This window comes from Thunnus albacares, chromosome 8, assembly GCF_914725855.1.
Source record: "Thunnus albacares chromosome 8, fThuAlb1.1, whole genome shotgun sequence".
Classification (NCBI taxonomy): Eukaryota; Metazoa; Chordata; class Actinopteri; order Scombriformes; family Scombridae; genus Thunnus; species Thunnus albacares.
This window is the reverse complement of record NC_058113.1, coordinates 19,211,556-19,237,250: the sequence shown is the minus strand read 5'-3', so window position 1 is coordinate 19,237,250 and position 25,695 is coordinate 19,211,556. Positions and strand designations below refer to the sequence as shown.

Here is a 25,695-nt window from a genome sequence, read left to right as displayed (position 1 = left end):
CATCATATAGACAAACTCTATGTAATAATGTATAGGCATGTTCACAATGATATTCACACTTTATCTGACTAAGTTTTTGAGATGACAGAACCCTTAACTTGCTGTTTTATTCTTCTCACATGAATTACATTTTTAGATCTAAAATCTATTAAAGCCGTTATGTTAGATTGATTTAAACTTATTTTCATGCAGTGAGATGTGGCTCATATATTCCTGAGTTAGAAATTAATGCAGAAGCTCTGTCCTGCAGAGACATGGTAAAATGTTCAGTAATTTGCCCCCCTCTGTCACCTCTATTGCCACAAACTGTGCTTGCATGTGTGTGTGTGTATGTGTGTGTGTGTGTGTGTGTGTGTGTGTGTGTGTGTGCAAGAGAGGAACAGGCCAGACAGGGAAAGAGACAGGAGGAGAGAGGGAGAAAAAGAGACCGATAGCAGATAGAAGAAAAATTGTTACAGTTTTCTCGCCGCCTGCTGGGAATGAGTTGATTAAGGAGAAGTCAGAATGATTTATTGGGGGAAAAAAGGAGGGAAATAAGGAGAAGGAGAGCAAGAAAGAGAGAGAGATGAGATGCCATCGGGGAATCCCTCTGTCTTCTCTGGTCCTTCCACCCTTCTCATGAGCTGTCCATTTAATCCCCCCTCTGTCTCGCTCTCTCTTCTTCCTCCTCTCCTCACCTTACTCTCCAATTTTCAATGCAAACTTTCGTCAGCCTGTGATCCCTGCTACCTAGCTCTGCTGTTTTGTCTTTTGTTAGCTTTGTCTCTGGTGGTCTAACTGTCTCCTCTCCTTCTGCTCTCCCTCTCCGTCTCTCCTTTACAGCAGGCGTGCAACTTTTTAATGAGCACTCCTCCTTTGCATCCTCTCCTTGCTCATCTGTGTATCATTCCTTCCTCACTCTCTTCACTTTGTCTCTCTGTTTGTCACTACACTGCAGTGTGTAGTAACAGTAACAGTCAAACACAAATAATATGCTTGGATATACAGTATGCATGTATAGTACCAGTCAAAAGTTTGGACACACTTTCTCATTCAAGTCAATGGGAAGGTGTGTTCAAACTTGTGGCTGGTACTGTACATATAAAATATATATTCACACACACCCGTTCTGGCCTTAAGGGGTTGGTTTAACCCAAACCACAAAAAGAAATATTTTATCACTAAGTGCTAGTGGTATCAAGTCATGCAGATAGCTTCGGTTTTGCAATATCTGTCTCTGAAATTTCTGCCTCCAATCCCCAATATGGTGCCATGAATAGAAATTCATATTTGGTGCTTACAGCATTGGAAAAATTAAATAAAAAATTTAAAGGAATAATTTGACATTTTTACAAATACTTAAATTCTCTTTCTTGCCAAGAGTTAGATGAGAAGATCGAAACCACTTTTAATTCACTTTTAATAGTCTGTTGAATATGAAACTAAAGACTGGAAACACACTTCCATTTCATGTACAGACTAAACAAATGAGATTTGATGCGTTACCTAATTAAGAGCCAGTGGAAGATTAATTTTGTTTCCTTTAGGCAGAGCCAGGCAAGATGTTTTCTGCAGCTTTGTGCTAAGCTAACCATTTTCTGTCTTCAGCTTCATATTTAACAGACAGACATGAAAATGGTCTTGATCTTCTCATCCAACTCTCAGCAAAAAAATTGGATATTTCCCAAAATGTCAAACGATTCCTTTAAAAGAAACATCACTTTCCAGAATCAACAGAACATTTTTATGAAAACGAGCAAGGAGGTTCAACTCTTGGCCATGCGAGCTCTCCTAACTCAAGGTTCACTTACTAGCCTTTTCAGTGTCTTTCTGTATTCCACGACCTGTTTAAGGGAACAGAACTTGTGCAGGTGTCATCATGTGACATGATAACAAGTGCTCATTTATGAGTGGCTATGATCTCCACTCCATATATGACACCTTGTTATCATGTGACTGAAGTTCCATACTTTGGTCATTTGAGCAAGTTTCATTGCATTGCAGAAGAAGCCTGTAGGATATGGTCAAAAGCTCTGCAAAAGTGCAAAAAAAATTTAAATCTGTGAGCACAACAAACAAAACTCCATTCACCTACATCATATATGGGTGGCAGCAGAAATCTCAAAACTTGAGCAAATAAAACTAAATGCCTAGATACCCTAAGAAGTAAGTGAGAAAATGTGTTTTTGCCATTAAGTTGAACTGACCCTTTAAATCTCAGCCTATAGAACATGGATGATTGACTGTGTGGAGTCTGAGCTGGTTTGGGCTGTAAATATCCGACATGGCTACATTTTGAAGGAGATTGTAAATCAGCTGCAAGAAGACAAAGCTGGAAATTCAACACCCACAGAAGCAGGGTATTTGCTACTTTTTTTTTTGAATAACAAAAAAAATTCCATTTCGCGCTTTTCCATTTGGTTTCTTTTAAACAGACACTGACATGTTCTGTTTCAGAAAACGCCCCTGTCAATTCTAATCATCCAGGTTGGATTTTCCAGGCGTGGGTTGCAGTGCTATTGGATTACTTTTGTATTGGGGTTATTATGAGAAACGACCTCGGGGCTGACTGCATGCGGTGACACCGAGGCTCTTATGACATTTCCAACCCAGAGCCGGCCAACAACACATCTGTCAACTGCTCTCTGCAACCTCGAAATCTAATCGGAGCCTTCTCGTAGGCCTACCACTAATAATTGGATATTAGGCCCCTGTAGGGCTCACATCCCTCTCAGGGCCCCGGGAAGTAAACAATGCACATATGAGTTCACCAGGTCCCTTGCATGCGAATGAAGATCATGTGAATGTACAGTACAGTAAACACTTTATATTCTTTGTACACTTGTATGTACGCTGCATTTCAATGGCATTCTTGAACTTGGAGTCTCTTTCTCACTCCGCCTCCCGCTCGCTCTGTGTCTTGGCCTGCTTCGCTGTTCACTGTTGTGTTAGTAAATTGTACTGACACTCCCCCCGCCTCCTCTCGCTCCCTCACCACCTCTGCTGCTCTCCCTCCCTCCCTGTCCCTCTCTCACCCGACTGACTGACACGAATTTTCAATCTCTCTGTTTACCTTTCACTGCTGTGCCTAAAACAACACTGGTACAGTCTAAGAGCAAGGAGGCGCGAGGGTGGGGGAAGGGGGTGATGTTGACGGGGGCCTGAGTAGGGGTGGAGGGGGAGGAGGACGAGGAGGAGAGGTGCCACCAAGATTGGATGGAAGAAGGAGCACAGCGGAGGGAGATGCAAAAAAAAAAAAAAAAAAACGAAAGAGGTGCAAAAAGAGAGAACAGGGCTTTCTCTGTGTTTTGGTTGGAGAGGAATCCAAGGGGGAAAGAGGAGAGAGAAGGAGTGAGGGGTTAAGGGAAGGAGAAGAGGAGCTGATAGTTTTGAACAGTCACGCAAACTGAGCCAGCAGAGGGGATGGAAGAGAGGAGAGTGTAGAGGAGAGGGGGGGGGGGGGGAGGAAAGGAAATGAAAGGGTGGAAGAGAATGTAAGTCAGGGTTGGGGGAAAGAGTTAGATGGGGCACAGAACATTAGGAGTGCAATGAGATATAGAGAGTGAGGGGGAGAGGAGAGATTTATAGAGGTGCAGAAAGAGGGAGAGGACAGCAAGAGTGATGTGTGGAGAGAGGGTTTTTTTAAGAGGACAGGAGGGATGGAGGAAGAGAGGGTGTACGGAGAGAGAGACAGAGAGAGAGAAGGAGAGAGAGAGCTCAGAATAGATACGCTCTCAACAGCATGAAATATTGAACGAAGGAGACCGAACACAAGGAGGGGCGAGGAAAATGGAGGGACTGATAAAGACAAATACAATCGTTTTGTGTGTTTGTGTGTGTGTGTGTGTTGTTTTGGAGACAGAGGAAGATGAGAGAAAAGAGTAGGTGACAGGAATATGAAGAATAGTTGCTAGCGGCTGGAGACAAACACACACATACACACGCAGACATTGCTTTGAGTTTAGATTACTTCCATGTGTGGAGGAGATGGGGGGGTGTGGGTGGGGGGGGGGGCGTGGGGGGATTTGGTGGTGTTGAAAATATCACACTGCAGAATACGTTTCATCACCACTTGCACCATCCCAATGCACACACACACACACACACGCACACACTCTCTCTGAAACACACACACACACACACACACCCTCCCCCCGCCCCTACTTTGATCTCACTTCTCACTGATCTTCTCTCCTTCCGTGTCAAATATTTAGGCTGCATTTGGCAGGTTTGACGAAAATTACCATGGAGAAATGATTTTATTTATTTAACTTCTACATCAGAAGTCGGTGTCGGTAGCTCCAAGAGGATGATCCCAAATTTCGACGAAAGGAGACCGGCACCGATCCAAAAAAAACTGGAATCTGCTGAGTTTCCCCATTTTAGACTTTTTTTCCCCTTTTTTTTAAGGCAGGGAATCTCTGCCTATGTATATTTGAGGAACATGAACAATTCATTGAGAAAAGTTCATGTGGAAAGTATGACGAAGAAGTGTAGACATTCAAACACACATACAAATTCCCACTCAATGTGATGAGTCAACACTCTCTGTTTCCGTCATTTGCTATTAAGGTATTGAGATGATACTTTATGTCTCTTTTTTGGATAAATACTTTTTTTTTCTTTACATTAATTCAGACCGTGTAGCCCTGCAGGGAATGTTAATCTCCAGCTAAGCCAGAGAGGTCTATCATCTTAACAATAGCATTGAAAGAAATATCTGAGCATCACACATAGAGGATGCACAATAGTAAATCTCTTTCTTTCCCCCTTTCTCTCTCTCTCTCTCTCTCACACACTATCACACTCACGTACAAAGACCTGTATTCATTACTCTGCATTTTTTAACAAAGATCTTGACATAAATCAGAAAGAGCGCATCAGTGAAGGAGGAGATGGGTTTACAGTAGCTGAAGAAGAAAGAAAATGAGGAAGAAGGAGGGTCGCAGTAATATCTGGAGATGTATTCGACTGTAAAGCCACATAAACACACTTGAATTACCTTTTGAATTGCAAAAAAATAATACAAATCTCTATTTTTGGTGCTTATATACAAAGTATTTGACTGATAAAAGTTACATGGAGGCATTTTCTAAAAGAAATCAATGCTTAAATTTACTGAGTTGATTATTTGCCTAAAGAATGACATAATGACATAATTCCATAGTTTATAGTTCATACTTTTAATTTAACACCACAATACAGGTAATGGCCTTTATTCAGAAGAAGAAATAGTCCTATTTACCATGTATTTGTGCTTTTGCAAAAGAGAAACTAATAGATAACACCATACGCACCACATTAAACCTGCAAACAATCAGTTGATTGATCACTTAGTCAATCGACAGAAGATTAATTGCCAACCACTTTGAGAAAATGTCCAAATTCTCTTATTCCAGCTTCTCAAACATGAATATTTTCTTGTTTCTTTAGTCTTCCAAGACATTTGAGGACATCACCTCAGGCTCTTGGAAACAGCGGCTGACAGTTTTCACTATTTCTAACATTTTATAGACCAAGCAACTAATCGTTTAATTGAGAAAATGATCAAGAGATTAACTGATAACTGAAATAATGTTTAGTTGCAGCCCTACACCACACATATGCAGATGTTAAAGAAAAGTTAAAGGGAAAAAAAACAGCAAGTGTTTTAATAAGGTGTGCCACCCTGTGCATATCAGAACAGTGCCAATGCTCCTTGGCATTGTTTCCTCCAAGTCTCTGCTGGAGGGATGTACAACATTCTTCCAAAAGATATTCCCTTATTCCGTTTTGTGATGATGGTGTTGGAGAGTGCTGTCTAACACATCAGTCCAAAATCTCCCATAGGTGTTCAACTGGGTTTAGATCTCACTTCAGCAAAGTCGATGGCACATCATTCATTATTTTCATCAAGGTCAATGCAAATCACAGAGCCTGGCAAAAAAGTAAAAAGTTTAGGCCACTTAAGTAGATAGTTATAACAATATGAGCTTGTGTGTGTGTGTGAGAGAGAGAGAGAGTGAGAGAGATAGAGAGAGAGAGAGTTTTTAGTGTGTGTTTGTTCCTGACGCCTCATATATCACAAGTCTCAGTACTGTATCATCCCCCCGGTGAGTTTGCTTTAGCAGACAGCACAGAAACACTGAAGACAGCAGGTACGCGAACGCATACACAAGAACACCCCCTCTCCTTTTCACACACAGACAGACATACATGCACACACTGGAAAAGGAACAGGTGCAGGTTGAAAAAGCCAGCTGCCACCCTTTCTTTGTAACATCTACATTTCATCAGCCACAGCAGCAGCAGCAGCAGCAGCAGCACAGGTGATGCCGAGCCCAGTGGGCACCAAGATTAGGAGAGTGAGAAGAGGTTTAACTTACACTGTCATCTAAGGTCAGATTTGCATTTTCCTTTTATTGTTAAAGGTTAGGTATTCCAGTGGCTAAGCTGATCTGAGATCAATGCCTAAAGGCACCTTCTACTCTTGAGGATGACTCCTCGGAGCCACCAAGGATGACATCATATCTGCGCAGGAAGTTGAAAGGACAGTGGGGAGATTTTTGCCCATTTGGACCATCCTGATTGGTAGACAGCTGGTGTCCTCTGCGCCTATATCTCTGTCGCTCACTGTCTCTCTTCTTTCTTTCCCTCTCTGTCTGTTTCTCTCTTCTTCTCTTGCCTGTAGCTTCCTCTCTGTCATTTTATCTCAATCCCCTGATTTCTGTCTCCGCTGCTATCTCTGTCGCCCTATTGCTCCTGGCTTCCTCCCTCCTCACCCTGCATCTATTTGCTAGTTGCTTTCGGCTTCCCTCTCTTCCTTCTGCTCGGATGCTGCAAGGAAGTGCTGTCAGGTGAAACCCTGGTAGATTAACCTCTGACCCTCAGCAGGAGGTGGGACCGATTGGCTTGTAATTGCCATCAATGTAGCATGTGTGTGTAGGGTGAGCATTTGTGTGAGTGTTTTAGCTTGTGTATGCCTGTGTGTGTGTGTATGCCGTTTCTCCATCTGGGAAGTATAATGGATATCTGGCCTAGCACAGGCAGCCAGCAAATTTTAAGGGTGAAATGCATTCTGGGTTGTGATGGTGCATTATGGGTGTAACTGGGTCTTTGGTGTCCATACCAAAGAGGATGAAAAACTATTTCTGCAGCTCTCAGCAAACTAGAGCTTACTGCTGCGTGTCCAGAGCATCCATATACACAAACATGTTAACATACACACACACATATATACACACAAAACACAAGACATGAATACATAAATGTTTTTTTTCCTCTCTTGTACTGACTATGAATGGCACCTGATTTTTTAAAACAGTGAGTGCTAAGGGCCCTCTTCTGCAGCTTGTCTGATTGGGTTTGTGCGCATGGGTACCCATGTGTGCAGAATATTTACGACCGTGTATGCATGTGTGCAAGCGCACATGTGTGTGCGCAGAGATGGAGTGCTGTGAAACAGAGGCTCTGACTGCCAGCAGTCCTTTGTCACACTGACTGACTGCTGAAACACTGAAAGCAGGAAAGCCATTTCAGACTGTGGGGCTAAATGATGGCAGGTACTCGGATCCATCTGTAGCTCACTACAATAACACAATACAGACCAGTCATCAACAGCCCTGTCATCTCCATCTGTAAATGCACTTCACCCAGCCCCCTCCATCTCTCCTCCTCCTCAAAACTGCCATTCAAACACTTGTGTAACTGTCCCCTAAACCCAATTGGCCCTCATATATCTGAAGAGAGAGAGCCAGATTCACTGAAATAATTTGTGTGGCTCTTTTTCCCTTGTTTCTGTGTTTTGTTTGCTTTGTGTCGTCCTCAATTTGTTTTAGAGTTACTGCTGAATTTATTGGCTTGTTGTTTTGGTGGGAAGGGGGAAAATGTCACTTGGCTTTAACGTGTGACTCACTTGGAGTAGCCATGTATTTCTGGTAGTGTTGCTGCTACTTCTTGGGCCTATTGATGAAATTAATGACCGGGGTGACTAGACGGCCCGTCACAATACATGGCTCTGGAGACTCACAGGGGTGGGTGGGCTTTTACGCTGGCCAAGCACTAACACAGTCAGCTGCAAGAGAGACAGAGAGACAGAGCACAAAAAAAAAGGAAAAATAGACAACTAGAGAGTTTTTTCAAGGTGAGGTGGGGAGAAAATAGTGGGAGAGATATCAGATGGCAGAGGAATGCATGCAGTAAAAGAAAAGGATGGAGAATAAAAGTGGGTGGCAGAAAGTGAAGGGAGGGAAAGAGAGATAGTGAGTAAGTAAAAGCAGGTCTGGTCCAGGTGGGGTTCAGACAGTCAGTATGTTATTTTAGGAGGGCAGAGGGAGGGAGGGCAAGAGAAAGGGATAGATGGAGGGAGGGGAAGATGAATGTAGTTAATTAAGATGAGCAGGCGGAGGAGACAGTGTGGAATTACACAAACACTAATTAGAGTCTTCGTTAGGGGGCACGAAACGAGAGCGGCACATCCATCATCTCAACCCTCTATCCCTCTTTTCTCCCTCCTTCTTTACCTCTGTTCTCCACTGCTCTTTTTTTTTGCATGGCAACCATATTTCCTCTCACGGTTTTCCCTAACTGTCTCCTGGCCTCCTCGGCCACTTTTCATTACACCGCCCCACCCCTCCCCCCACCTCCCCTTCTCAAGTTCATCTATCGATCCGATCAGCAGTTAACTAAATAGGTGCGATTTAACATTTGGAATTGGGATCGAAACAACCCCTGCTCTCCTCTTCTTTCACTTTGATTTCCATTCTTTGTTTTCAAAATCATTCCTTCTTTTTTTTTTTTTTTTTTTTATCACTGCTCCGGGAAGGATTTCATTTATGCTCTCCCTCTCCCACTTTCCTGTTACATGCTGACAAACACAGACACCATTAACTGTACCATGTCAGCACTATTTTTATTGTCTCGCCAAGCCAGTCAATGCCTCCTCTAGTTTTGCTGCTCCTGCTTCAGTCCTCCTACATACAGTATACACAGCATTGTAAATCACTTACCTCTTCTTATCTTGCTCTCTCTCCTCTTCTCTCTCTTTTACACACAGGCTCTGAGCACTATGTCCTCTTTATCATTTCACTGTCCTCCTCTGGCTCATCCCCCCATTCCCCGCTCTAACTGAGGGGCAGATCAGCCTCTCACTGTTGTCGTTTGCATCCCTTTTCCCTCATGAGACAGGCGCAGGGATGGATGGAATAATGAGGGATTTGGAGAACTTTGGACAGAGCTGTGGGTAGTCCATGCCAGCCCTTGTTGTTGGCATTTGTGTACATACACACAGCATGACACAAAATAACACCATAAGCACTGTGTAGACACAATGCAACTGATTGCAGCAATGTACCTAATTCCGTTAGAACAATTTTAACCAATTTTCTACACATTGTATAACATGTATTTATATTGCACATGTTTTTGTACTGATTTGCAACCTCTCAGGCAGGTGTGGGTGTCAGTATTCAGTTATTACATTCAGTATGTTAAAGGACGCAGCTGGTGATTTTCTGTATTTTTCTTATTGTCAACAAATCTCATGTGCAGAGCCAAACCACTGATCCTGATTGATCCTGAACTCATCCTACTTACAAGCATTGTGAATCTACATACAAAGCCCAATATATGTAGCTGCAACGCTGTTGTCCAAAAACCCACGTCAGTGAGCCACACTGCACTGGGTGACATGTTCCTTCGCCCCAAAGAGTATGGGCCCCATTGGTTTGTGATCACTTTCCCGCACATGCGCAGTGGCATCTGCCTCACACCGAACCATATTCTCCTGAGACTGAAAACGTGATCGCTGTTATTAGTCTTTGGAGCCATTTCTAAATGAACTACCATAACCGTAATCTTCATAGCAAAGGAACATGTTACCCAGTGCAACGGTGTGGCTCATTGACATGTTTTTAATTATTTTTGGACAACAACAGAGGTCTACACACAAAGGAATAACATATATCAGGATTTGGAAACACATTGAATAGGAAGTAGGATCGATTATTGTTGGTTTTGTTAAGATTTGTTGACTATAAGAAAAATATAGAAAAATGCCAGCCTTATCCTTCAAAGAAAAAAGCATGCTTGATATAGGTAATCCATCACAATTTAGTTAGTTTTTGTTATATGCAGTTAAAAGTAGTGACTGTTTGAAAGGTCTTTCCTTTTAGTGCTTGTATGTGCTTTTGGGAAACTGTAACATCAGAAATCAGAGCTGGCTGCTGAGTGGCAACCTTTTGAACAATTCAATGCATAATGGCTAAATATTTTAATCAGGAGGGAAGTTCTCAGAGAATTAGATGAATTTATATACTGATTGATATACTGTAGTATGCACAACAGGAAAAGTTGATAGGTTATGTAAGGTGATGAGACCCCATCATGATGCTATCATTTTAGGGGGGTAGTCTGATGTGGTCTAGTCACTGGTAGTGGCGAAAGAGAAGAAGAAGGGATGGAGGTGATCTGGAGCAGGATTCTTGATTAGCTCAGTGGAAAGACTCATCCAGCTGAAGTGGAGGGGTGGAGGCGGGCCTCATCAATCTGACAGTGAAATGACAGCTGACAGCAGCAGAGAAAGGAATAGTTTTAAAATTGGACAGCAACGAGATGATCGGTTCACAGAAGTCATGACAAAGGCTGACTTGTTTAATTGAGAACGCCCTCAGCTGATTGAGAAGAGGCAGGAAAGGGGGGGGAAATCATTCAGACAGAGTTAGCATGAAGATAAGTCTCCCTGATTGAACTTTCCCTAAGCTTCATTACTTTTTAAAATAAGTTTGTGTTAATATCCCCAGTTTTCATGTGTTGGGTCAAAAATGTTTCATTTGAATTTCATAGGAAGTTTGGATAAGTATATTTTTATGGTCAGGAACATATTTTCTCTATGCATCACCTCTGGATTCTCCTATATAAAATATTAGAAAGAAGATCAGACAGGCATTAGAAAGAGGATTCTGTCACACTGCATAGGACAGAAAGCTTGTACCTTTACTGCATTGTCCTGTAAAGACCGTGATAAAAAGTTGATGATGTTCAGGAAATGCACACACTAAGAGACACACACATAGACACACACACACCCCAAACACACAAGATCTGTATTTTTATATAAGAGAGGAAACATTACAGCAGTACAATACCAATGTTTTCTTAAAGTGAGTGAAGTGCTACTGATATCTGTTTAACCAATAGCAACATAGCATGATCAAAAATTCATATTTGAAAATTGTATTTCAGTGATCTCATCTCTGTTCTTCAGTGCTCCCTGTGTGAATATTTATTATTTACCTCTTGCTCCTTGACCTTTGACACAAGCCTGAACTTTGTATGAGCTTCTTGCTGTGGGGTCACAGAGCAAGAGAGCAGACACTACAGAAGACTCCCAACTGTTTGCAGCTCCAGGTCAAAGGTCACAGTAAGCTCACAGTTGGACCCTACTAACAAGCTACTTTCCACCTGCCCATCGTCATTCTTAGGTGACCTCAGAACACCTATAGCATGATAATGGACCACCTACACCTTTTTTTAAAGAACAATCATTTGAGGTATTTTTCCTATATGTTAAAGGAATTGTTCAACATTTTGGGAGTTTGGCTTTCTTGAGGAGAATTAGAGAAGATTCTACTTTCATGTATGTACACCACAGAAAACAGCTAGCCTAACAAAATCCACCCACTAGCAACTCTAGAGTTCATCTAAGCATTGGTGAAATGTAACTATGTGGTGAAATATAACTAAGTACTGTACTATACCAAAAGTACAGTTTTAAGGTGCAGTACGTGTACTTCATTTGAGTATTTAAATGTTTATGCTACTATCAGTTATAATATCAGTTTATCAGATAGCACAGGGGTCATTTTTATGCAGAAGTATTTTACTTTTGATACTTTAAGTACATTTTGCTGATAATAATTCTATACTGTCATACAAGAGGGATTTTCAATGTGGGACTTTTACTTGTAATGGAGTCCTTTTACATTAATGTATTGGTATTTTTTACTTTAGGGTTAGGGTTAGGTGAAGAATCTGAATACTGCACTGCTGCTTATTAACACATCAATTCTATTTATGTTTAATCCGACAAAAACTAAAGTGTATAAATGACATTGTGGTTCTGCTAAGTCAAGCTAACCAACTGCTGGTGGTGGGTTCATATTTCAAGTACAGACTTGAGATTCCTAAGAAAGCAAATAAGGGTACTTCCCAAAATATAAAAATGTTTCTTTAAAGATGTGCTTAATATTGTGATCAGTGAAGATATGTTTCCACCACTTATATGAGGAATTTTCAAAAAAATCATTTCCATCTGCGGGCTCCACTTAGCAAGATCCTGTTCTAAAACAAAAACCATATGGGCTGCATCCTAAATCCTTAGGTTCCACCAAATAACAGAGCTCACTTTATTGTTCAATATTTCCTCGGCAGTTTGTTTTAGTTTGTCTAAAGTTTTATAGTTTATATGCCTGCTCCTAGGTCTTAAAGGTTGCTTTCACATCAGCAGATCACCCAGTAAAACCAGCACCATGAGCAGCATCACCTGGTCTTTTGTCTTCCATCGGTAACCATTGTGGCAAATTCAGAATTCCTTCTGGCCACCACAACAGCAGCATGCTAATTTACTGTGAAACCACCGTAGTGCATCCCATCACTGCACCTCCTGTAATCCCTGCAGGTGAGAAAAAGGGAGAGATGGATTCCTTGAGTATCTGATTGAGCAGCACATGAGCTGAATAATTGATATGGAGGCTCTCCATGCCAATGAATACACACAGACGCACAAACACCAACTGTCTTACAGCACGTGCAGTCACCAGTCTCTCAGGCTAAACTAATCCTCCAGGAAATGTAATACGTGATTCAATTAGTAGCAGCATATAGCTACCTTCTGTGTGTGACATATGTGTATATGTGTGTGTATGTGTGTCTAAGAACAGAGCTGAGCAAGTCCACTCATTAATGTAAAACCATTTATGAATATATGGTGCTTTCCCACATCTCTTTCAGATCCTGAAGCATAAACAGGCAAATATTTATATGCTGAAGAGAAAAGCTCAGTAAAATGTAAAATAAAAGGCAATCTAGCAAATTAAGATTCTGATGGCAAACATACCAAATCAAATTATGTGATTTTATTTAAAAATATAGAAAGCACAACCTCCAAAATTGACAGAACAGCAAACAAAAGCCTTACCGCAGTCTCAAGCTAATGTTCTCTCCGAATGATCTCTGTTTGCTTTTCCATTATTCATCATCTTGTTTTCATGCACTCACAGTTGTTTTCCATGCTCACAGCAGTAGGATGATGCCACTGTCTTTCAAGTGCCTTTCTAAGGGGTCAACCCCCTGCATCAGACCCTGAAGTTTAAACATACAAGCAAAAAGGTGAGAAAAGTGCACTCTGTGTCTGTCTGAAGGGTATTAAAGGATCTTTGTCAGTTTCCTTTTTAAGACAGTGTTTTCCCTGATTTTAATTGCTCAGCATGTCAAAAAGAGTGTTGAGTACAGCCACAAAAACACTTTTCAAGTCGGGATCGGTAACAGATTAAATTTCATTATGAGTTTTAAAAAGCGTCTCTAAGAGCAGGTGTTATCATGTTTAAAACTGATATCTTGAATTAGACACTAAGTTGATAGTCTTCCTTTTGTTTGAGGTCTAATTTAATAAAGTGTTTCAGAGAATTAAAAAAATCCTAAATCATATATCAGCTACAAATTTTAGGCAGGAAAACATTTTGTAACTTATTAAAGGAGACAAGCTGTCAAATTTGTGACTTCAGACCTCCTTTAGACCCATTACTTTTTCAATTTTACCAGCGTTTTGCTCATTTGTGATACACTGTTGTGATCAGCTGGTTTCTCTTTTTACAGCAGTATCTTAAATTAGCTCTCAGCAGGGTAATTCCTAAATTCTATTTTCATACATTACAAAGTCAGATCTTTACCCAAAAAAAGGAACTTCAATACTTTTAAAATACTAAACACTGCCTTTGCTAGGAAGCTTGTTAAAAATTACATAATTTTTCTCAGTCCTGGCAAATAATAATTGCTTTTTTTAAATGCATGTAGTGAAATACAGCCCATCTCATGGTCCAGTGGGGGAAGAGATGGAGGAGAGAGAACAAGAGTGTAACTCTTTATTGCTCCATCTCTCTTTCACGCTCTCTGAACCTCTCTATTACCCTGGAAGTCTCCTGAATCTCTAAAAAAAAAACACACACACACACACACGCACGCACACACTCGAGCATAGTGTCCACTCTTGAACGCTACATAATATACAGCATGTAGATAAAAATAATGAGTGTGTGTGTGTGTGTATGTGTGTGTGTGCTTCTCAGTGTGTATTTGTGTGTCTGAGTTATGATTGATGTCTTTCTGCTCATATTAGGCATTTAAAGACGAATGGGAGAGAGTGAGGGAGCACGATGAAGGGGAAAAACAGCCACTTAAGAGGGTCTAAACCATTTAACCACTTAACCCCGAAGCCCTTTCAATGTCACACTCAGACTGCCTCCTCTGCTCTCTCTCTCCTCCACACTGCCTCTATCAAATTCAAATTTGCTTTATGGCAGGATCATAATTAAGAACTGGTTCGTACATTACTACACTATGTATATACTATGATACTGCTGTAACTTTATTTTCATTAATGTTTAATCTATTGATTTCTTTTTTGATTAATTGTTTAGTCTATAAAATTCAGGCTCAGGCAACATTTCCAACTATCAGTCCAAAACCCAAAGATATTTTTTTTATAATGATATGAAGCACAAAAAAGACCCATTTGCTTGATAAATTATTTAAATTGATTGATCAATTATCAAATTTGTTGGCAATTAATTCTCTGCTGATTAAACGATTAATCATTTCAGCTCTATTATACAACACTATATGCCCTATATAGCTATACTGTACTGCATAGTATAATACAATAAAAGATGAGGAAAATATTTGAACAATATTTGAACATATACACATATGCTGTGTTACCAGTAGTTTGATGGAGGGTTGATACTTGGTGTCTGGGCTGGTCTGGTATGTGTTAGCTTGACGTGGGGTCTGGAGGTGAAAGAATATGATCAAACGCCACCGAAACAGGAGAAATGCGAGTCAAGTTATTCCAAAATTGTCTTATTTGCATGTTGTATCTTAGCTGGCTGGCTAACATTAATGACTGGTAAGGCTACATTCGCAAATCCCTGGTTTAGTTCATCATTGGAGGGTGCGAGAACAATGCAACTTCATGCAGTTACTGGTGCTAGTGTTAAGCTACCTGTTGATGGTTAATAAATACCTCTAAACCAGTGGCGTAGGCAGAAATTGTATTTTGAGTGGGCCAATACTAAAAGTGGGTGGGCCATCTTTTCCCAGAAAAACTGACTTATTAAAAGTTAAAAGAAGGAAAAAGAGCAAATATAGGAAAACTGAAAAACGAGCAACCAGTTTACTTTGCAACGTTCTGCATCACAAAAGGCAACAACACTGCCAATCCAACATGCTCGACCAAAAGAGAATCAGTCTATATAATTAATAATTTTATTGCACAAAGTGGCATCTAAACATAACCCCAGACAGAGGAGACATGTAACATATCCCTTGTGTATCGATCATTAAACTGTAAGCTGGCTGCTTTTTAAACCGCAACCCTTGTTTTCTTTTTCTACACATGTTAAACACAGAAGATGGATGTGTAGCGTTTTGCCATTGAGTAATTAGTAAAGTATTGTGATTACTTTTTTAAGAGGGATCATATGTAGGCCTAATGTGTAAATTATTAAATTTTTCAAGTAACTTACCTACTACTTTGTGAAAATAAAATTGGGACTGAAATGTTTTGGCCACCAGAGGAGAATTCCAGGAAGAACGGAAGGAGGCTCTGGACACATCTCACGGAGAGTACTTTGAAGGGGATTAGAAACATACTACTGAAAGATTTTTTTGACAGTTTTGTATTTTCAACCATTCAGTGAATGTTTGAGTTCTCCCTCGTACTTCAAGGATGAGGTTTATCATTCAGTACCTCAGCAGCACGCCACTCACATGTGTTCTTATCTCTACTCTTTGTCCTGCCCAGCATCTGCCTACTGACTGGTTCATATTAGATAAGACCTGCCTTCTCGAAGCTTGCCAACCAGTCAAAATGACAAATGACAACTTGTGACTGTGACAATAGCAACTATGAGTTTTTGTGATAGATGTACTTCTCTTTTTCAGCTCCTCACTTATCGTCTGTTCATCATCATTATGCATTCATGTCAGACCCCCCACTCCCCCCCCCCCCCCCCCCCCCACCCCCCACCCCCCACCCCACCCCAAAAGGCCGTTAAACATCCATCCATCCATTCATAATTTCTTTTGTCTCCATTACTAAATTATTTTTAGGTGAAGTTTGCCACAAACTGGGGAAAATATTTAGTTGCCTTGAAAATCAGTAGCTCACTGACTGACTGATTTGCAGTGATGGTGAATTAACCCTGATTGGCCGGCCTGTCTGTCTGTAATCAAAGTGGATGAGGCGAGGGCAGGCATCAGCCCAGCCGGATGAGACTCTCATTATTTTCCTCGCTACTTTCTTCTCCTCTCATCGCCTACATCAATTTATAAAACCGCTCTCTCATTCTGTCTCCTCTCCCTCTTTCCCAAGCCTTCTGCTCATCAAATCCCCCTCCTCGACTTATACATTCCTATTTTTCATTTCCACGTTCTCTCTCTCTCTCTCCTTTTCTGTCTCTCTCCTTCCTTTCTCCCTCCCTCTCTCTCCCCTGGATATTTAGTTTGATTTATTGCCTCTTGTTGGAAAGGTTGGCGTTTTAATAACTCAGTTCCTCCTCACCCGAATGAAGAGGGAGAGAATTGTGCGAGGAGAAGAAGAACTTTAGTAAGCACAAAATAAACGTGCGGACAGACAAGCAAGGTTTTCTAGTGCTTTTCTTTTATCTCCTCGAGCACTCTCCATCTCTTTCATGTCTTCTGGTCCCTCTCACCATTCTCTCCGGCTGAGGATGTAAAAGCTAAACGTGCAGCCGAAATGGATGTCAATTTGAGCTCCTCTCTGATCTGTGGCGAGAAAAATACACATACGCGCGCACATCCAACAGCTGTAATGGACTGGGAATGTGAAAACTGACAGCCACATCAAAAATGGACCGTCTGGTCTGAGGTAAAGAAAGCAAGGTACAACAAAAAGACTTTAACTAGAAGATCAATGATGAAAGAGGGAAAGCACTCTGGCCATTAGATACATACACGGTGATAATAATAGTAATAAAAGCACAAAGATAGAAGGGTGAATGTGACAGAGAGAGAGAAAGCAGGTTGGAAATGTACGTATGTTCATCAGCTAATGGGCCAGTGGAGAGATAAAGAGAGCATGAGTGAGACAAAGATAGTGAGAGACTGACGGGGAGATTTCTAGCACCAAACAGAGCCTTTATTTAGATGGCGATTATTCACACTGGTCATTAGAGAACCATATCACTTTCCCTCATTTACTGAAAGACGGCAAGGGAGAGGGGGCGAGGAGAGAATGAGAGGGCAATCATTAGATGATATCACTTTCACCCATCTTCTGATGAGGGGGAGAAGGGAATGAGCAGAGCAGAGCAGACAGATACTGTCTGAAAATCCACATCCTCAAGCAATAAGACAATAACTAGCAATTAATAATTCAAATCCCAAACCAGCAGCCAGTGTATTGACACGTGGGAGTTAACAAACCTGTTAAAAGAGGCTTATGCTCTTGTTCATTTCATTTTCTTCATCTCCATTGGATGTAAATCTATCTGATCGGTGTGATTATGAAGTCTTAGCTATAGGCTGAGCATGTTGTTTGTTCTTCTACATCCTGTCTCCTCCTAGACCAATTAAGTTAACGTGTATGTAGAGTTAATTACAGAGCACAAAGTGAGATTATTGGAAAACATGTGTGTGTTTTCTACATTATTAAACGTCTGCAGGTATTCATTGAAAACCTGTCAAACGTTGTGATGTAAGAACAGCAGCAGTAAAGAGGCGTTTTAATGACACACACATCCACAAACACACACTAAAAACTCTCTCTCTCACACACACACACACACACACACACACACACACACACACACACACACACACACATAGTCAGTGCAAGTGTCTGATTCCGCAGTAATAACTCACAGGGAAAATCGTTGATGGGGAAAATGTCATTGACAGGGAAAGAAAAAAAAAATCTGCATTTTTATCTTCAGCCCATAATTTTAAGTGGCCCGGCCTGTTTGAATGTTTCCCAAGGGAACAATTAACTTGCTTTTAGTTCCTACCACATAAGCATGTCTGCCAAATCCCCATCAGGTCGCTGCCCACAAAAACACACACTGACAGGCTGAGATTACAGACACAAAGACACAAACTGGAAAACACTCGTATGTGTGCACTTGATGAAGAAAGTGAGTGTTTCAACAACAAGAAATTTGTGAATTTAGTTTAAAAAAAAAAAAAAAAAAGGCTAAAAATTAAATGCAGTTTTGTTTGTGTGGCTCAGCCAGCTTTGATTCTCTTACATTGTGGATCCATTAAACTGTAATATGTTCCTTTATGTACATCAAGGTGTCACTGTCACCATTTTGGCTTTTATACATTGATATCTAGAGCAAATATGTATGGAAATACAAGATTTAGTGGTTCCACTGCCAATCACACAGCTGATAAAAAGAGATTGATATTAATTCACATGTTATTGTCTTATCTCATTCAGAGCCAAATGACTGAGCAAGTGAGGGATTTGTGTCCTCCTCAGTAGTACTTTGATGGGATTCAAATCTGTATGTGCTGTGTTGGGACAGTCACTTCAACTACTAGGTTGCCCTGGTGCCTCCTCTTTGGCTGTGTTTAAATGGAAATCTCTTTTTGGCATCAAAAAAAATAATTTTGTTTGTTTTTAGAGACCAGAGCATAAACTGAGGAAGCTGCAAGTCACAACAGCGGCGTGTCTTGGCAGTAAATAGATCAAGACATAACCTTCACTGTATTTTTGGCAGAATATCATACTGCGTGCGCAAACAGCCAAAGCCTCGTTCATCTCAAAGTTAATTTTACTACAGAGAGTTCACTCAGTCCATCTGGGATGGAGAGGAGGAGCGGAGGGGGGATACAGTACAGTCGGGGACAGAAAAGGGAGAGGAGAGGATAAATTGTGGAGGTGTTCGGGGAGAGGATGACTGCTGGCACAGAGAGGATGGAGAGAGAGAGAAAAGGGACTGCAGCGAGTGGCCTGGTGTATGGAGGGAACAGAGGGACAGATGAATATGCAGAGCGCGCCGCTTGTCCTCTTCTTGCTTCCATCTGACTCTACTAATCATCCGCAAATGCTGGGAGAAGGGAGGGGGGAGAACAGGAGAGACAGAAAGTACAGGAAGAAAGAGAAACAGAATGAGAATGAGAGGAATATACAGTACGTATGTTGAAGACAACAAGTTTGTGATACTACTGCCTAGACAATACTTCAGTTACGGTTCCATTACCAAATAATACATCTTTCCACATTGCAGCATATAGATATCATTCACCACAAAATCTATTTTTTATTCACCAAAAGTCAAAGTTCTCAAATGTTATATGTTGTCTAGACACAAGCAGCCATATATAAAAACCCTGTAATAATCTTACTGTGCACACATATCATATATACTAATATTTTACTGTTAATTAGGCTAATAAATAATAAATAGGTTTATAAAATGGCTGAATTCCATTTAGCTGCTTCAATTTTGGGGTCCTGGTTTTGTGCATGCTGGCTCACTGTCACACTGTCATGTCTTACAGGGACACTTGAATAGAACAGAGCTATTGTTAATGTTATTAGTAACACCTGTGCTTTTCCTATTATATGACGAGTCAAAATATCTGCTGTGAAAAAGGCCTATTGTAAGTCTGTATGTAGCATACACTATCTATCGATAAGGGTACATAAAGCATCTCTGTATATAAAGCCAAAGCAACTTATTCTATAGTTGGCAACGTAATAAGTTGCCCACTTAACTTAAGAAGCAACTTATTACAAGTAAAACTGCGCTGCCATCTTGCATTACTTGTACATCACAGTGCCAAGCAGATCGCAGCCCTGTATAAAACACTAGAACTGTATGGTTGCTGTCCTACAAAAACCATGTATCTCCAAAATGTCAGCTTTTGGTGAGAAAAAACAGGCCTGTTTTCATCTATGTGACAATGCATTTCTCAGACCTATCCAAAGTATGCTGCGCAGTTTCAGTTACATTTTATACTGTGTATAGTTTCCGTCCGTTCCAGTCTGCAAATGAATGAATTTGTACCATAGTTCTTTTTGAGTCACTGTCCTCTAATGCTTGATTGTCTTGCCTCACTTGTAAGTGCGTCTGCCGAATGACAAAATGTTAATGTAAACATATAGTTACTTTATGTTTGTTGAGAGGTATTGGAAATAGTACATTGACAAACAAGATGCCATATTAAATCAATTTCCACTACTTGCTTTTTTCAGGGCTCTCAAACACATCTCACAATGATGGATGGAGTTTGGACAAGAGATGAGTCCGCTGTCATCACCTGACTGGACATAATTGTTATATATTTGTCATTGTTTAGCTTTCTTTAGTTTAATGTCCATTTGTGTCATAATGTAGATTTGTTAACTGAGCTGTGTGTATATTGGGAGCTTTTAGAAACCAGAGTCAAATTCCTTTTATGTGTGCACATACTTGGGTAATAAAGTTGATTCAGATTCTGGTTCTTGAGTCTGTCCAAAATTGGCAAAAATTTTATTAAAGTAGGCAAATTTCTTATCAAAAAAAAAATCTGAGCAAGCATTTGATGCCAGCTTCCTGTACTTGCCAGTTTTCTATACTCAATGCTTTGGGCATATTTCTGTCAGTACCCAAAAAGTACTGAAGTTTGATTATTTTCCCTATCAAAGATAGAGAGGAGAGGAGGACAAGAGGTAACATAAGGAAAAGAGGCTAGGCTGCTTTAAAAGTGGGGTAGCAAACAAAGAGAAAAACAGACAGAGAAAAAAAGGAAAGCAGATTGGACACTGTATCAGTGATGATGAGGAGAAAGAAGAGACACAATCGGATTGATTGCATCTCAGAGTGTTGTATTCAGTAGGGGCCACTTACACAGTCAATAGTAATGGATAGCACAAGTTGTACCAGTACAATAAGAGACCCTGCCTTCTTTATCTGCTTACATGTAGTACATGGCAACAACAATAGCTCCGACTACTGCATTGAAAATCTATCCGACATACTCAATCCTCAACTATTAGTCACCAAAAACGCTGAAGTGCACCCCCCACCCCCCACCCCCACACCCTCAGACAACAAAAGAGAGAAATGAAATGAGGGAAAAGGCACAGATGACCGTCAATACACAAGAGTGCGAGAAAAGAGTAAACGCAGACAGAAAGAGGTAGAGCAGAGGAAAAAAGAGGGGAGGAAAGGCAATAGGGGGCTTAGGGGGAAGTACGAAAGTGCATCAAAAAGCATTCAATAAACACGTCTCTATAGTAACCAAGATGTAATTTGCTTGGTGAGAAAAAGAAAACGATGGAGATTGAGGGAGAGTGATGGAGAGAGGGGAATAGAAAAGCATTTACCATCACTGCTTGAGTCCAGAGCTGTAATTACGGAACTGAGACGCAGCGAGAGAGGGGGAGGAAAGAGCGGAGGTACACACAAGAAAAGAGCCGCACACAATATACTTTTACAAAAGGAAAAAGGTGAGAATGGAACATACACACAAGTAAAGTGATGACCCCATAAAATTAGCACTGTTGCAAATAAGCGTGGTAGGCGTGTAGAAGAAAGGCAGGGAAAAATAGCAGCTGAAGAAAGTACAAAATGACAAAGATAATGGAAAAGAGAAAGTTGTGAAAAAAGGCATCTTTTGTGAGCGTGTGGGGGGAGTGAGTACACGTTGACTTGTTGATGGAACTATAAGACAATGTGACAATCCTGCCTGGTTATTAAGCTGACTCAAAAAATTAACAACTCACTAATTAAGTAGGGAGAAGTATTAATGTTACAGGGACCCCCGAAAAAAAGAAAAGAAGAAGAAGAAGATGTGGAATGGAGTAAAAGTGAGGACAGGCAAAGACAAGATATCTGATACATCTGGGAAGTACTAGTATTTGAAAAATGAGTGATCGACAAGCCAAGATGTGCATGAAACATGCAGGCATATGGCCGATCAAAATAGTAAGAGGCCAAAAATAGCGGGATTACAGAGAAGACGGAGAATGGGGCCAGACCCGCTCTGTGCGTGTGTGTGTGTGTGTGACAGAAAGAGAGACAGAGTGATGTAGAGAGAGGAGTGTGTTCATGGTGTGCGTGTGTGTGTGTGTGTGTGTGTATGTATAGGGTACAGTAGTTGATTACAGCTCTGGCGAGTGGCTTGGTGTCAGCCTGTATATGTGGCGATAACAGGATTAAGAGGCTACTGACACTACTGTACAAAAGCAATGGCGAGAGAGAGAGGAAGTGATGGTGAGGAGAGAAAGAGAAAGAGAGAGAGGGAGAGGAGGAAAAACAGCATGAGAGGGGGGAGGGTGGGATGAGAGGAACTTAAAGGAATGTTCCCCTCAAATTCTGAACATTCCTTTGACATGTGGTATTAAATAATGAGTAATAAGTTCATACAAAAGTATAAAAAAGCAGATCTTTTTTTTTTATCGTACCAATGAGTGATGAACTGAATAAATGCAGATGCTTCCATACAGACCATAAGGGGTCACTGAACTGTTAGTCACAAGATATTGCCTTTGCAGTCAACAGATCTCAACCCAGTTGATGTGACACGCTAGATAGCGCACTCCCTCGTCATCATCAAAACACCAAATGAGGGAATATCTAATACCAAGTGGCACTGAATCTGTTCTTTATGTTGTTTTTTTGTCTTCAATATGTCACCTATCTGTGCAGATTATCACTAGATTACACAACACAAACTACTGAAAATAATACTGAAACCTGATTTACACCTGGAGCAATGACATCAATAGTTTTGAGCTTTCAACATTACAGAAAACTGGAGAAAGTCAATATAAGCCAAGACTTCAGGTTGCCATCTTTATGAGTCATCAGTAACATAAATGCGGCTGCTCATTCTGTGATTCACTGGATGCAAGTTTGTTCTGATACAGGATAAACTCTATGGTATAACAGAGAATGTTTGCCGAGATAAACTGTGCCAGGAGATGGGGGTGGTGGTAGGGGGACCTTTTTGACCAGTAATGAGAGGATCAATGAGAGCGAAGATTAGGACGGATGATGGATAGAGATAGAGGGAAAAGATTTTGGAAAGAGTGCTGATAATGATGAATAGCAGACACACAGAGGGGGCAGAGAGAAGACAAAAAGTTGAAAGAAATATTACAGAAGAACGGAGGGAGAAAGAGAAAGAAATTGGCGAGAAAAATAGAAGCTGGGAAGTTGGTGCTGAGAGCGACCATTAGTACGTGTAAAATCCATCAGCTTTGCAATCAACATGGCTCTTAATTTAGTGCATCATAACTGTAGATCTCAATTGGTGCACCCATGAGGTAAATGAGACCACTTTTCTCTCCAATCCAATCTGAGTCAAGAAGGGAAACTGGTCAATTTATAGTCGGCAACAGAGGAGCTATCTGCAGGGCCGCTGAATACTTAAACTGTTATGTTCAGAAGACAATTCCAAATTGAAAGTTAGACAGCTTTTGCCAAGAAAGTGAGGGAGAATAAAATGAATTTTCACAAAACATTATTAACCTCTGGCACTCTTACAAGATTTGTTAGGAACTGTCTGGTCCTACAGATCAATCAAAGTGAAAGAGAGAGAGACCCCTGCAGAGTGAGTTACTCCTCTGTGGTGCGCTCCACGTTTACTGGGAGAGCGCTAGCTCACCAGGGACAAATTAGCCACACAGGAGCACTGAGGCATCATGGGAAATTAATGATCAGGACCTCCAGGAAGTGAGCTAATGAGTCCTAGTGCAACGCGCGCACATAGTACACCATGCACTGCACACACACACACACACACACACACACACACACACACACACACACACACACACACACACACACACATATGCAGGATAAAATATAGAGAAAGCAAGAGTAGGAGGGGGTCCTCCAGATAGGAAATAGTCATACGTGCAGTTGCAGCAGCAAATAACACAAAGCTATCAGTGTAGCTTTGTCTACATGAGTGATAGTGCTGGGACAATAGCAGGGTTAGTAATCACACAAACACACACACACTTAGAGAATCTGATAATTAGAGAGGACCACCAGTGGCTTTCGCCCATGGAGGCATAGTGATTACTGTCACTACACCCTCCCCTGGGGTGGCTGACAACAACCAAAGAATTAGTATTTATACATACACACACACACATACAAAGACACACATACACACACATCTCATGCAGCCAAGTGTAGCTGAAATAAATGGGGATCTTGGTGTGTCTCCCTGCTGTTTGATTACCTTGTGTGGTGAGTAACTGAATGCATCATTTCACCAGATAATCTTGGCCTACTTGGAGCTATAGGCTACAGTAAGTATACGCTGGAAGAAGGAAGGAAGTGCAGGAGGAAATGAAGAAGGATGTTTGCTAGTTCAGCTCTGAACCAGCTGCTCAAAGGCACCTCAGCTTCTGCTGAAGTGCCTATGAGCAAACAACTGTTTTAAAGGAGCTGCTCAGGGTCTGACAGGACTTTGCAGGATTATTGAACCCTTTTGCATGAATAAATAATGTTAGCTCCAGATGAGTCAGCACAGGTGGGTAAAATCAGCACAGAGGGTCCCAGGCTTTCCTGAAAAATTGGAACAGTGACAGACTGTCTCCCTACACCAGTCGGCGCACCTCACTAGGATTTTGCTCTACAGTACACCACATCACCACACCCTTGTCTGATTGGCTCAAAGTTTTCCCGGCACCGCCCTCAGCTCAGCGGAACCGCCCTTGCAGCGCTGTGCAGCCTGTTGCTGCCAAACCAGCTGGCAGTTTCAATTCAATTCTGACCTCTTAATGTACTCGAAATCCTGACCTTTTAACTTAATTTTAGTTTCCTGTTTTTTTTTAGTTAATTACATTCCAGTGAAGGGATTTCATTCTAAAAGCATTATGCGGATTGTGGACAAACTCTCAAGAACTTTTCACTGTGGAAGTTCACAAATTCAACTCAGCAGCCTGTAACTATCAACCTGTTTTTTTTTATTAACTTATCTACATGCATCATGCGGCAACTGCAGCAGCAGATGACGTAGAAGTCTGAGTTTGTTCAAGAGTTGGTGAAGCTGCTGGGAGAACTTGTTCACCGATCTCATTATTTTGTTGGGTCCCCTCACCTTGATCCGCACGCCACACCCAGCCGGTGTAGAGCCTCTCCGCGCGGGCCGCTTGCGGAGGTCAGGATGGGTTCCCTGACGTGGACACCGGGAGCTCTGCCTGCCTGGAAAGCCACGCTTTTCTTCTTCAACATAGTTTCAGCTGCTGTGGCCAAAAGACACGTCGTGTACTGGAATTCAACAAACACCAGGTGAGAAAACTCTCCCCTCTGCGCTGCTTCTTATCTGGGGCCAAATTAAAGCTTAATATAAAGGAAACTTGAATCTTTTCTACTTTTTTAATTTGCGTAGGACAAACGTACCTGGTCTGAACTTGCACTTTCATGCTGTTGCACAACCAGCACAATTCCTATTAAATGAGTCAGGCTGTGGTTTCAAGAATTTCTGCTA

General features: G+C 41.2%; 1 protein-coding gene and 1 long non-coding RNA gene across 2 annotated transcripts in view; one reads left to right on the top strand and one right to left on the bottom strand.

Annotated features, from left to right (window-relative positions):
- Window positions 1-5,197: 5,197 nt before the first annotated feature.
- On the bottom strand, window positions 5,198-25,393 carry LOC122987912. Its single transcript, XR_006404659.1, has 4 exons — window positions 25,306-25,393; window positions 13,154-13,317; window positions 12,500-12,628; window positions 5,198-5,895 (listed from the first exon to the last, which is right to left on the bottom strand). It is a non-coding gene; the product is annotated as an uncharacterized LOC122987912 (long non-coding RNA).
- The window catches only part of si:dkey-246i14.3 (ephrin A4), a 33,311-nt gene continuing 32,519 nt past the window's right edge, over window positions 24,904-25,695 (top strand). The window contains exons 1-2 of the mRNA XM_044359950.1: window positions 24,904-25,149; window positions 25,329-25,496. Of these exons, the coding sequence (XP_044215885.1) occupies window positions 25,082-25,149; window positions 25,329-25,496 (236 nt within the window). The 5' untranslated portion in view covers window positions 24,904-25,081. The remainder of the gene's footprint in view (window positions 25,150-25,328; window positions 25,497-25,695) is intronic.